The sequence below is a fragment of the Notechis scutatus genome, chromosome 4 (genome assembly GCF_049901735.1).
Source record: "Notechis scutatus isolate UNSWTSFEM ecotype Mainland chromosome 4, rNotScu1.2, whole genome shotgun sequence".
Taxonomy (NCBI): Eukaryota; Metazoa; Chordata; class Lepidosauria; order Squamata; family Elapidae; genus Notechis; species Notechis scutatus.
Genome location: NC_142012.1, coordinates 21,549,759 through 21,564,626, shown reverse-complemented (window position 1 = coordinate 21,564,626; position 14,868 = coordinate 21,549,759). Strand labels below are relative to the sequence as shown.

The following is a 14,868-nucleotide window of genomic DNA, read 5'->3' as shown; positions in this document are numbered from 1 at the left end:
ATATGTTCTATTTATGGCCTGCCTTTTTTTCCAGAAGCTAAGGGTGTCATCTACACTCCCTTCTCTATTTTTTCCACCCACAAAAACAATCATATGCAATAGATAGATGGATGTACAGCATCTAAAGTTATCCATGGATTTCTGTAACAACAACGGGTTCCCCTATTTAGTCTGATTTTATCACCTTGATCACTGCATCTCATTTTGGTACCTGTCCAGTTTTCTTTGCATTCTGATCTGGGAAAACAAAACCTACCAACAAACAACCATGAATGATATTGCATAGAATGTTTTGCCTTGGAACTGAAGTCAACGAAGCTGCAAAATTTAGGAAAAAAATTGTACAAGAGAGACATTTGGATACCTCTGGTACCTCATAATTTAAATAAATGTCAGAATGCAATGTTGGGAATTGTATCAGATTTTTTCTTCTATCAAATTTATTTTTTAGAAAGTATAAATGGAAGTGGTTAAAGAAGGTGACAAAGTATAATAGTTTGAGAAGTTTCTAGAGTTCTCTGTCCTAGCTTATTCCTGTTCTGACCCAACCAGGTTCCCAAAGAGCAAACACAGTCAAAGGCAGCAGCCCCCACCTTTTAAGGTTTAATTACAAATTCTGTTCTGAAGACTGCTTTTCACTAATTAGCTCTGACAAGAAAGAGCCTTGCCAAGTTGTTTGTCAAACCTGCCAAAAACCTAGAGATAAGAACTAATTTACAAAATTGTCCAAACACGAACTAAGATGTCCACCAGTTGAGTTTAAGAGCTTCTTTGCTTTCTGCAAAGAACGCTTTTTCAAACCTGGCTTTTATCCTCTTGAGGGAGGGGCTATTACCTTGCAGGCTTACTCCTGAGTCACCTGTGCTGCTGTAATTGTTCTTTCCTCTGAGTAATCCTTTGTGCACGTGCACTTGGCACAGGCTCCTCGGGAACTTCCTTGTCACTGTTCCCAGCCCCCACAATCTCTGAAGGCAGCAGTCCACTCCCTGATGGTCCTGGCCCCTCATCAGAGTCATCGCTCTCCTCAGCCATCTGCATCTGCTGCTGGCTAACCACAACAATTCCTGACAAGGTGATGTAGAACAGGGATCTCCAACCTTGGCAACTTTAAGACTTGTGGACTTCAGTTCCCAGAATTCTGGAGGTTGAAGTCCACAAGTCTTAAAGTTGCCAAGGATGAAGACCCCTGATGTAAAGATATGGCTGCTGCTGGTTGATTTGTGTCAAGGGGAGTCAAAGGCCCCACAAAATCTACACTGATCATGTTGGATATCTCGAATGAGCCAGAAACCTCTTGTCCCATGCAAGATTCCCCCTAATTATGAGGAACATATCTAAGCAGATGTATCTTTAGGAAAACAGATGAATTCTATTCAACAAAATAAAAAATAAAAAGCTGTATATTTATGCCCCTATGAGATACAAAACAGTTCTATTCCTATATCAAGCTCTGTAATCAGATCCTTATAAAGGTTTTGTCCAGGAAGGAACCCACTCTTCTTCTAAGTTACTGAATTTACTATAAATGTATAGTGGATACAGAATATTACTTTCTTGGCTACATATATTGACAAATTACTTATTTTATTCATTGTGAGGATTCCCCCCCCCTTCTTGAAAGATGACTGTGAGCACTAAAATGACCAACAAGTGATCAACTCAACCATCATGTTTCAGGTGCAGTAGGAACTCAAAGATTAATCTGTTGGAGATAGTTGGATTGACCATCTTTTGTGCATTGAGCCATTAAAAAGAGAGCTTTTTTGCTTGTTGCCCAATTTTGCCCCTGACATCTTGATACAGCATACTTGGATGTATTTCCTAATTATATCTGTACAATAGCTTCTGAGGCCAGTTGGTTGGAGAGGCAATTACTGGGCCAAAATTACCTAGTGAGCTCTATAATCAACTGAGTTTTTGAATCTGGCTTCCCTGATACAAGTCCAACATTTTAACACTGTATCACATTAGCTCTCAAACTCAGATGAGCATGCCTTTTCAACCCCAACATTTCCAGATTTAATAAGGTTTCTACTTGACTTCAAGGGTTCCTCATCATATAGTTTTCTATTTTCATTCAAGTGGGCATGAACGATTTCTTTTCAAGGACTGCCATTCAGCTTTGTAAGCCTAATGATCATGGAATGGAACCAGTCATATTCAGTCTCATGCTCTCATTCAGATTTAATTCCAGGACACAACTAGAATATATATTATTCTCTTGTTTTTCTCCATGTTACTAGCTGCATTAATGCAAGAACAGGGAAGCACTATATAGGTAAACATCATGTCACATGTTGAGCTTTATTGATGGTTTGTACCACAAACTAAATCTTGATGGTTTGTACCACAAACTAAATCTTAAATCTGGTTTAATAAATGAAAATTCCCTGTGTTCACACGACATAGTGTAATATATGCCCTGGTTCATACAACCTGGTAAGATTATGGCTTGTTTTCACAACAACAAACTATCAAATGCCATTTCAGTTTTGTCTAGCATGTTATACAATCTCATCCAATATTTTGTGCCACTCTTGTGGTTTGAATGTAAATTACTTACCTTATTTTATGAGTTCATGATACTAAAACCAGTTTGATGCTGTCTTAGAACTTTATAGCCTTTCTGTCTGCATTCTTTTGGTGCTTCAAAATTTTATTACGTACAATAATACCTTAACTGTTTTTTTAATAGACATATACTTTATAAGACTTCACAAAGCTTTAAAGGACATGCTTTGCTTTGATGGAGGTTTTAAAAAAAACACCCTTCAAAACTCATTCACAGAGTAATGTGTGAGTATGACCTTTTCAATAACCACAAGAGGCTTTTGTATGTATACAATATTATACCAAAGCCTATTCCAATTCCAAATTCTTATTCCAGAAGAAGCTTTAGAAACAAAACAGAAAGATGACCACTTTTCTTTGCTTTTGGAAGTGGAAAATTTTATAAAACAACTTCTAAAATAATAAAGCTCCCTTCTCTTGCACGTGATTCATTTTGTCAAGTGAAATAGGTCTTTGATCACTCCTATTGTAATAGTTACAAGTATAATTCAAAACTATGAAGTTTGTGTGTATTGTAGTTTGATCCTTGCTACAAGGTACAACTACAACTACAATGAGCATCCTTCAGTGCTCTTATATCTAGTCGTTAAAGATTCGAAGTCAATGAGTAATGGTAAAATACTTCTGGCTGGATCAGAAACAGGACAGGATATGATCTCCTATGCATTCTGGAAACTTGAGGTACATGCAGAGTTTTGCTGGCTTTTTATAAAACAATGGATTCTGTGCATGCATTTCATTGGAAGAAATCTAGTATTATTCCAGAATAATTGGCATAGCCTTCTTGTCTATATATTATGAATGGTTAATAACTTAAGGGTTTCTCTGATGTTCATAATCTTTTTACAACAAGCTTTTGACAGTTAAAAAACACAAGTAATTACTTTAAACTTTGCTGAACAATATCTTCAAGATACATTTGAGATAAAAATTGATTGATTGATTGAATGAATGAATCAATCAATGGTTTGAGAGCAGATGTGTGATCTACAAATCTGATATATATCTTTCATATTTGTAGATCACTCATCTCCTTCAAAGAACTCATTCATTCATATATTTTGTGTGTGTGTGTGTGTGTACATACACCAAAAATAAAGTGTATGAATTTACTGCAGATTCTTTACAGAAAATGTCTGTTTCATTTTGCAAATATTTCCCATGTCTTATGAAACAGATTTTCTTTTCTTTTAAATATACTTTATTGATTTTACAATTAAAATAGACCAACAACACATACATAAATGTAAGAGAGAAAAAGAAAATAAGAAAAAAAGAATAGAAAGAAAAAGATAGAAAACAGTTAAAAACATTTTCATCTTCAACAGTTTGTGAGACCTCCTTTTTATCCTTATGTTATGCCATATACACAATTAATCCTTACATATATCTGTATATCACTACTACAATTCTATCATATCTTCTTTTGCCTTTTAGTGTGAAATCTATCTTTAGTCTATCCATTTGTACCAGCAGTTCCAGCTGTCATAATATATTGAAGTGTCTTTATCTTTTAATGCCAAGGTTAATTTGTCCATTTCTGCACAACTTGAAATTTTTTGAATAATCATCTCCTCTGGTAGAACATGAGGCTGTTTCCAACATTGTGCAAAAGCCAATCTGGCCTCTGTCAAAATATGTATTATTATATATTTCATTTTTTTTGGTAGTTGTTTATCAAAGATCCCTAATAGAAAGGACTCTGGTTTAAATTTGATCTGTTCTCTTGTCATTTCCTCCAGCCAATTTCTAATTTTCTGCCAATATTTTTGAGCTTCTGTACAAGACCACCACATATGGAAGAAAGTTCCCTCTTTTTTTTGCATTTCCAGCAGTTCGGACTCATATTGGGGTGCATCTTTGCTAATCTCGAAGGAGGAAGGTGCCACCTGTAAAACATTTCTTTGTACGCTACCGATTTTGTGATTATGTTATTTCTACCCCAGACCTTTTCCATTCTGTTTAGGTGATACTACGTCCTATATTCCTACTTCAGGCTATCATGTTCCCTTTAACAATTTCTTCCTCTAATTCTACCTCTAATAAATAATTATAAATTTTTTTTTTTTTTTTTTTGCCTGACCCTAATAAAATTTTATCTAATTGTTGGAGTTTATTATTAATTCCAAATTCTTTCTTGTCCTGTTTGTATCTACTTTGAATTTGAAGATATGCCCACCAATCAATTTTTAATCCCTGATCCTGAAGGTCTTGCCACGATTTCAGATTTCCTTGCATATCCAATAGGTCTTTATATTTAATTATTTTAGTAATATCCAGATTATTTGGGTGGAACATTGCCTCCATTGTAGAGATCCAGATTGGAATCTTTAAGTAGTGTTTTTTCCATATTTTCTTCCAATTAGTCAATAATGAATCTCTGATTAGGTGTCTGTGAAAATATTTCTGGTTAGTTTTCCCAATATCCCATAAAAAAGCATGCCACCGCCTATGTAAGTCATGGAGTAATATTCTCTTATTGGTTAAATTCACCCATTCCTTCAACCATACTAGAGAGGCTGCACTATAATACAACTCCCAATTTGGGAGTGCCAGCCCTCCCCTGCTTATACATCTAGATGTATAAAACATCTAGAACCCTCAGCATCAATGACAGCTTCCAACGCCCCAGCCTCCCCCATGTTTGGTACCACTAACTTGACCTTGACTGTAAAAGTTATGATGGGATCACTCACCATTGGGTCATCTTTGCAGGTTGGGTTCTTGGGGACGTGGTGTTGGTCCATTGCTCCGTTGCTCCCATCCGCACAGAGGGGGCTTTTCCAGCTGTGTTTGGTGAACCTGTCCCTGCCTGGAGTCTTCCTTTATTCTTCTAACCTCTAACAGCTGTATTAGGCTTCAACTGTGGAGCTTGTGGCACAGGAGCAAGGGCCAGATAGTCTGCTGCCCTATGACCAGTTTGGCCACATCGGTGACATTTCAGCACCCTGGTGGGTCGGGTATGAGCAAGTTTGGCTGGTCCAGCCGGCGGTCTCCTCACCACAATTCTCTTAGTCGGGGCTGCCGGAAGGGGCTTCCTGTGTGGGTTGATGCTGCGATCTAAGCTGAGGGAGGCGGCATACCACGACTGTAAGGTCTCTGGGATTCCCCTAATTTCACAGGCCTTCTTTACTTCTGGATCAATGGCTTTTTAAAAATAGTGTAAAGTCATTCTTTCAGGCCAATCCATGAGGTGGCTTGCGACCCTTCTAAAGTCCCAAATGAATTCTGACAATGGTCACTTGCCTTGCCTCATTTCCATTAACTTCTCTTCATTCTCTGCTACCCTGTCTGGATTTTCAAATCTGAGACTTAATAATTGAATAAATCCATTTACATCATATAATTCGGGGGCTAGTTCGTTGTGTAGTTGGGCCACCCAGTCTGAAGCATCCCCTTCATTCATCCCATTTGTTATGGCCGTAACCAAATCGCGCTCTGTGACATATTGATCTCCAAATTGTTTTATGTGGGATCGGATTCGAGTGAAGAAGTAATTGAAATGTTCATGGCAGCCATCGAATATGGCCTCAAAGGGTATTCGGTCCAGCCTAGGTCGTGGTTGCGGAGGTGGCACATGCCAGGCCCCCGCAGGTTGTACCGGAATGGAAGGAACACATTGGGTGGCGTACGTAGGCTGGTTAGGCCCCCTGAATCCTGGCTGGGTGGTGACTCTCTGGAATAGGGGTCCCTGTGGCCTCGCTTCTGGTTGGGGCTGCAATTGTGGTTGCCAGGAGGAAGATGGGTGTGGCCTGGTTCCCTGGTTGGGTGGAGGGGATGTGGCTGCTTTCTGCTGTCTGGCCACCGCCCTTCAGACCAGGGCTGTGTTGGTGCTGGCTGCCATTGGCATTGAATCCACCCCTGGCCTGGATAAAATCCCACCCTGGAGGGATACTGTATGCAGGGGAAAAAATTCCCTCTGGAAAATGAGGGGATTGCCTCTGACGCTGCAACATACTTCTATTAGTTGATGCTTCTTTCTGGCTTCCTCCAACTGGCATCTGTATAGTCTCCTTGTTCCTCATGATACTTGGGTAAATGAATATGGGTGGTCTCAAGCTTCCACCCATCCAAACAGACTGTGAGACCAAATCTGTCACCTTTAAATTCTGGAACTGTTGATGTAAATCTGCCCTTGATGGACTTCCAGGAATAATCTGGGAGTTGTCTTCTTGAGAGAATTCTGACCCCAATGTCTCTCTTCCCTCCAATTTGACAGAATAGCCATATGCATGGGGCTAGAGAAAGATTTCTCTTCAGACAGATGGGTTACCTCTGGGTTATAACAACTTCTTGAGTTGAAACACTTTGGTATAGGTCCCAAATCTCTTTCTCCTACTCCATCCTGAAATCATCCATCATCTCCTCCAAACAAGGGCTGGCAGGTTCAATTAATGCTCTGGAGGGAGGGCCCGCACATGCTCCCCTCTGCACATCCCCAAATTCGGCTGATTGCTGCTCTTTCTCCATTTCTGGGAAAAGAACTCTGGGGCATCAGCCAAGCCCATTCAAAAAATAAAAGTGTGACTTGAGAAATAAATGTCAGGCATCCAGAAAGTATCCATGATATCAATAACTCCAAGACGTTATCTCTCCAATTGCTTTTTTAGAAACAGATCTGGCATGTCAAAAGCAATTTCCCAAGTGAAAGTTTTTTCGCGCGTTACACAGAATCCACCTTCTCTCCTCCCTTCTCACCTCCCACTTCTACACTTCATAAATTACGAGAACCAATTAACTGCAACTGGAAATTCTTAATACGACATATAGAATAACCTTGAACTTTTCAACTCCTCTAACTCTCTAAAAAAATGTGGCAGCTGAATTTCAAAGCTGACACTATCTATCTATCTATCTATCTATCTATCTATCTATCTATCTATCTATCTATCTATCATTTGTCTATCCGGCTGGCGATCTATCGATCTATTTATCTATCTATCATCTTTCTGTGTATCTGTCTGTCTGTGTGCTTGCCTATCTATCTGTTAGGATAAATCATGAGAGGAGAAAATTAATATTTCACTGCTTTCTCAGTGTATAGTATCTAATGTCTTAAGCCTTTGAATTGATTGAGTAAATTGATAAATCATATTGTTTCATCACAAGTAGGATAATTTTGTTAAGAGTTTGGATAGGATTTGGAGTCTGATTAAAATGTTCCTTTAATTCATTCATGTTTCTACCCACAGGAATTAATTTAGGACATCGTATGAACCCATCATTGATATTGTTTTTGTCTGATTTTTGTATTATTCTCCCTACTCCAGTAGCAGCATTTTTATTAATCTTGCTGAATTATATTGCTTATTTTTAATTCTGTTTAAGCAACCCACAATTAAGTGTGCATGGGTGGAAAGTGAAATTAACACTGCAAATAGATAACTGGTTCTATTATTTTTTTCAGGTAGTATTATGCACAATGACACATAATGGTGCAGCTGCAAAAGGATAAAGAATCATTCGATGATCCCACAAAAATGTCAGTGTTTTAAATGATGTCACATTATATTTCATCAAATTCTCATGACATCAAAATCAACTTTTGATAATTAAAATTGGTTCAGAATCATGTTGATATTGAGTGCCATGGCTATTGTATTTTTTATTTTGGTTTAATATGTTAATATGACATAAATATATTACGTATCTTTGTAGCACCTAGCTTAAATATATATTCTGTTTCTTAAATGCCATTGATTTGAACAACCAAAGTAACCAAACAAAGTAAGATTAAATAAGGAGACCATGTGTGCAACTTGGATCATGAACTGCTCCCATTGGTTGGGGGATAATCCATGCATTCATAATCTTCATTTATTACATATATTAAGCCATGGTTTTTCATTTCTCCTGCTTTATTATTGCATTCAAGTATATAATGACATTATACTAAATTTTTGAATAATGATTGCTTCAATAACATTCTTTCTTGGCATGACGGATATTTATGACCCTGTGCAAAGCTTTGGGGGCGTGTGCTTTGCTTCAACAAAAGCTCTAGCCAAGGGCTTTTCTCAAAGCTGTTTTACTGAAATATGAAATGAAAGAGACACTTAGCTTTCCTTCATTCTTCTCCACTGCTTCACTGCAGCCCTCGCCAATATATCTGGTGGGGGCTTCCATATTTCTATCAGGTTGTACACACTTAATGGTTTGTCACCATGGTGACAAAGAATTTTTTATCATAATTGAGTTGTCAACCCTGAAGGTGGCCTAGCCAAAGCCATCTTGGGGTTTCAGTGCTGCCACACTGGAGCTGAGGGATAGGGAGGGGAGGTATTAGAGATAGCTGGGGTTATATAGTCAAAATAAAATACTTTCTCTTGGGAACCACTGACATGCTCAAACCTGGTTGGAGGAAGGAGGAGTGATGTTACCAGGCTACCAGACAGTGCCTTGATTGGATGATTGTTTGGGGTTGAGAAAAAACCTTTTACTTTTAATTAGGTGAAAACCATGGGAACATTCAGAGATGGTTTTCACCAGACTCGTGCCAATATGATATATCCAATAAAGCTATTCTTTGAGAAATTAATCTGTCTCAGAGTTTTGTTTGGTATGGCATCATCCCTCCTTCCTCCACTCCCTCTTCCTCTATTACTTGGAACCCTGACAAAAGTTATTTGAGGAAATGTTTAAGCATAAAACATAGTACAATCTCTGAGCTTGCATATTTTTCCTTAAATATATATATAAATTAGAAGCAGAGAAAAGAAGGGTGGAAGGATAGTACCTTGTTGAATAATATCAGATATAACAGCAAGATAATCTTCCGGCCCTTGATCTGTGGTCATCAATTGGTTGCATTTGTCTATATTCAGTGTCTGATAGAGAAGGGCTGAATCTTCTACCCCACAAAGCAAAATGGCCACCCTTTCAGGTGGCTGAAGAATCTTGTTCAGAAAATATCTTTTCTTCACATTCAGGCCCTTTAAAAGATCATTTGATATTATCAACAGTTTGCATCTGTAAGAGCAAAGAAATGGCACTTCTGAATGGTGAATCGATGCAGCTTCTAAGTCATAAAGTACGATCCAGTCTTCTAATACAATGTGCTTGAAAATTGATTTTAAATACAGAGCCCACTCCTCGGCAGCTTCTTCATAGATAACAAGAATGCCCTGTGCATTTTCTGAGGGAATAGAGAAAAGAAAAAATTTCAGAAGAATTGTCAGTTTGCATTACTGTATAATAATAATAATAATATCAGAAGCTAATATTCTGAAGGGGTTCAATATCTAGATTCCTGTGTGTAGTTGTAAGAAGAATTTAGCATCATTTAAGAGGTTGGCATACTTTCTCAGCTCCCAGTAAGCATACAAAAAAGACTGAAATTTCATGTTTTACCATTACACTGTTAAAAACCTAAGAAGATCTCATAAGATTTCAGTATTATCATCTGGAAGCTTGCAACTTGTAACTAGAAGAACTCCAAGGTCCCTTCCAACTCTGTTATTCTGAATTCTGTTAACTTTTGCTCAGAATCTCATGAGCCTTTTGCAGTTTAGGGGGTGCAGATTAAAACTGCAGGTATTCTGGTACTTACAATCTTTGATGCTTGTGGGCAATATTTCTTGGTCCCAGTCAGTGGTGAGATTCAAAAAATGTTTACTACCTGTTCTGTGGGCGTAGCTTGGTGGGCATGGTGTGGCTTGGTGGGCATGGCTTGGTGGGCTTGACAGGGGAAGGATACTGTAAAATCTCCATTCCTACCACACTAACCTGCTTTCCAGCTCCATTCTCCTGTGCAGGGCAACAAAAGAAGACCCAGCCAATCAGCTGGGACTCCGGAGGCGGAGAATAGATGGGGGCGGGGCCAGTCAGAGGTGGGATTTGCTGGTTCTCCAAACTACTCAAAATTTCTGCTACCAGTTCTCCAGAACTGGTCAGAACCTGCTGAATACCACCTCTGGTCTCAGGGTATGATCTGACTGGCAGAACTCTAGAGCATGATGGCTCTTATATTTGGCCAATTCATGCCATCTTTTGCCCTGAACAGATTATTGTTTTTCAAAAATAAGGTGAGCTGCAAATCAGGGTACTGTCTAAATGTATAACATGACACCAAAACCTTGTCTCTCCATAGTGAACAGTTTGCCCACCGATTTTTTGTACGTAAGATCAGTGAACTGGCAATATAATGTGGCTTTGCAGGACCACTTCAGTATGCACTGAGAAAGTTTTCCAAAAATAAAAAGCACTAGAATAGAAGCAGGAATAAAATTTAGCAGAGATCTGTAGAACATCAACCATTTCGAGAAATTGGAAGTTTGCTTTGTTCAAATCTCTTGCTGTTTGACAACAGACCTTTTCATTGAAAAGAGGCTTCTAAATTCCTTAGGAGCCTATAGCCAAATTTCAGTAATATATACAAATATTTATTATAATTTTATTAATTAAATTATAAAGCAAAGTAACTAAAATAGACACTGTACCAACAATGCCGTAGTACCTTTAGATTTATAATTCTGGTAAGATAAAGATTTTGGGGCAGGGATGGGGATATCCAGCAATATCAAGGGAAATGTTTGGCCCAAATGTTAAACATTAATCGATTGGATTTACTCATAGGGAAGCCAGAAATGATAAGGGGGTTAAAAACTTCCCTTCCCATCTATTACTGCCATGATGATTTCAGAGGCTTCCTACACAAATATCTATTTTGGGGAAGTATGATTGATAATAATTTGGTTGGCAAAATAAAGGAACTACAGCTTTCATCCTTGTTGCTGTATTATTAATGCCAGATCAGCCATCAGCATTAATGCCAGATCAGCTGGTAAACATTTCTGAAAGTCATCATTCCAACTTATCTGTCTAGTTTTAGATGTGCATGAAGTAAATTCATTCTCCTTAACAACATTTCTTAAGCCTACATGGTTTTATTGGATTCAGGTATTAGAAGCATAAAATATGAGATTAATGCTAATGAGACTCTGAAACTTCATGAAATATTCATGAAAAACACATTTTCCTTGTGAGTTTTTCCAACTTTCTATAAGACAATCATCTCCTTAACCTGCTGTCTATTGGAGTGGATATTCCCCCATATATTAAATTTATGTAAGACTTAACAAGTTGACATGTGAGCAGTTGCCCTATAATCCAACATTCCCTTGTAGAATGACAACCCTGCATTAGATGAATACTTTACCAGACATAGCTGTTGTTGAAGTATACTATTAACTACCCTGATGACATATGTTCCTTAAACCCACAGCATTCAATCCAAACTCATTCTTTGACATAAAAAGTGTATTTCTTTATATTAAGGAGAATTCTCTTTATAAACTTTTTACACAGTAATATTATTATTATTACAAAAGTATGGTTAATTTAAGATGACACAACATTCACACAATAGCGAACACTTCTGTGTCTCAAGATTTATAAATTTTTAACAGAAATAATTGAATCATATGTAAGAGAGAATGATATGAGTTACCCAGTTCAGTACTTTTAAATTCGTCCTGACCTTACATTGAGTTAATCATTTATATCGAATATTTATGGACAAATACTTGGGACAATACCCAGATCATAAAACATTTTTGTGTCAAATACTGTTTTTCATGTAAATTTTCCTGAAAGAAACCAACCAAGCCAAATCATACTTACAATCTGTGGAATAGATTACAGAATACAAAATAAGAGTTGGAACTGCACCTCGGAGGTCATCTAGTTTAGTGCCTGCTCAAACAGAAGACCCTATACAATTCCAAACAAATGGCTGTCTAATCTCTTCTTAAAAACATCCAGCGATGGAGCACCACAATTTGTGGAACCAAGGCATTCCACTGATTAATTGTTGCCATTGATCAGAAATTTCTCTTTAATTCTAGGGTGGATTTTTCTTTGATAAATTTCCATCTGTTACTTCTTGTCCTACCCTCAGGTGCTTTGGAGAATCAGAATACCTGCAGTACAGTATCTTATTTCAGGTCTTTTTGATCATCAACGACATACTGTATGTTCACTTAATTCATATAAACTTCATTTCCTCCTGATTAAACAAGCTTAAGAATGAAAGTTTTTAACTACAATGAGAGAATCAGTCAGATGCTACAACTAGAGCTGTTTGAAAGAAAATTTCTCAATTAACTGAAGTTAAATACTGGTGGTCAGTGGTGGGATTCAAAAAATTTTATTACCAGTTCTGTGACGTGGCTTGATGGGAGTGGTGTGCTTGATGGGTGTAGCTTGATAGGCGTGGCAAGGAAAGGATACTGTAAAATCTCCATTCCCACCCCACTCCTGGGGGAAGGTTACTGCAAAATCCCGTTCCCATTCCCATCCCACTAACCTGCTTTCCAGCTCTGTTGTCCTGTGCAGGGAAAGAAAAGAAGACCCAGAGAATCAGCTGGGACTCAGGAGGCAGAGAATAGATGGGGGCAGGGCCAGTCAGAGGTTGTATTTGCCGGTTCTCCGAACTACTCAAAATTTCCGCTACCAGTTCTCCAGAACTGGTCAGAACCTGCTGAATATCACCTCTGCTGGTGGTCCTCCACTTATAACCATTTGTTTAATAACTGATCAGAATTATAGCAACATTGAACACAGTGACTTGTGATTAGTTTTCACACTTACAAATGTAGCAGCATCGCTATGATCACATGATCACAATTCGGACACTTGGCAATTGGAATGTATTTATGGATGCAGTGACCTGGGGTCATGTATCACTTCTTGCAACCTTCTGATAAGCACAGTCAATGAGGAAGCCAGATTCACTTAACAACCATGATATTAACTTAAAAGGTGCAATGATTCGTTTAACAACTGTGACAAGAAAGATTGTAAAATGTGGCAAAACTCAGTGAACAACTGTCCTGCTTAGTAACAGAAATGTTGGACTCAATTGTGGTGGTAAGTTGAAGACTACCTGTGCTCTTCACTAAGATATGACTATATATAACTTGATTAAGAATTAACCTTGAATTCTTGTTACAGCTGTCTTAGGATAATTTGCACTCATTAGATCTACTTTACAGATGCATCTAAATTGGACAATAATATGCAGACAAGCTACGTGGGTGTTAGTGTTTATTTTGGGTAGAGATAAAATAAAAAAGACAAATGAAGTGGAATTCTACCTGTGATGTGCATACCAATGAGAATAAGATCCTGTTAACGGCACCAGGTGTATTGATCATCAACAAAATGACAAGACACCATTGTATATAACAATCTATATTGGTAGCCTGACAGCTCAGGTTTATTTCTACAAGAAGCATAATAGACCTCTTTTCCAGCCAGAAGTGTCACTTACTCTGGCAGTTGTAGATTGGAAAGAAATCAGCCCACAGACATGTTTTTAGATTTTTAAAAACGTGGCATGAAATGCATCTTTGTTTCAACAGCAAAAGTGTAATTTTACTGTTATGTGTTTGGATAAGACTGCTTATCATATATCTATGTGCTTCATATATATAATGAATACTAACTGTAGTACATAGCTCAGTTTAATTTGATGGCTTGTATTCCACCTTGACTACTCAGATCTAATTGGTTGAATAATTGATTTCTCTCTTAGCCCATCATAGCTCACAGGGTTGTTGTGGAGAAATAGGAAGAGGAAAGTATGCACTATATATTCGTTGCTTTGAATTATTTGTAAAAATAATAAAGTTGAGGTATAAATGAAAGAACAAATAAATCAATATGTTTCTTTTTCCCCTTAAGAAGAGTAACCCTAAGAAGTTATTTTGTTAAAATTATTCCAAGCCATTTAAAAGCAATAATAAGCAAACCTACTAATTTCCTTTCTAGTCAACTTCTCATTTCCCTTTGTTTCTGCCCATTTCTTTATCAGTGTATGACCTTTTGATCACAGAAAAACAGTATATTGTAAGAACCCAAGCATGTGCATCCTGTAGATATTTTCCCATGAGGCTACACATGCATTTCACTGCATACCTTTCCTAATGTTTAATTTTCCATAATACAATTTTCAGAACCAGAGCTTCACTGAATGTTGTCCAGCCTAATCATTATCCAAATGAGAAACTGGACCTCTCCTTGAATTAAGACTTTGTACAAATCAGCAGCAAGGCGTGGAGATACAGAACAAGTTAAAACTTGAGCATGGATTGCAACGAGTTTCATTGACAACTAAACCCAGAGATATTAAACTTTGAAGGACTTCAATCATTTTGTTGTTTTATTTGTCTTTGTTTTATTGGTCATAGAAATATGGAGTTAAAACAATATACTTAGGCTACTGAACTCAACTCCCTATATAATAACAATAGCACTTAGACACCATTTCACAGTGCTTATTCCTTGGGGCATGAA

The 14,868-nt window shown here is 37.6% G+C and overlaps 1 protein-coding gene and 1 long non-coding RNA gene across 2 annotated transcripts in view; one reads left to right on the top strand and one right to left on the bottom strand.

Moving 5' to 3' along the window:
* Positions 1-2,764, top strand: part of LOC148130669 (uncharacterized) — a 35,766-nt gene extending 33,002 nt beyond the window's left edge. The window contains exon 3 of the long non-coding RNA XR_015749174.1: positions 2,696-2,764. This is a non-coding gene — a long non-coding RNA (uncharacterized LOC148130669). The remainder of the gene's footprint in view (positions 1-2,695) is intronic.
* BANK1 (B cell scaffold protein with ankyrin repeats 1) overlaps positions 1-14,868 on the bottom strand; it is a 183,051-nt gene that overhangs the window by 131,328 nt on the left and 36,855 nt on the right. The window contains exon 2 of the mRNA XM_087962904.1: positions 9,308-9,706. Within this exon, the coding sequence (XP_087819030.1) occupies positions 9,308-9,706 (399 nt within the window). The remainder of the gene's footprint in view (positions 1-9,307; positions 9,707-14,868) is intronic.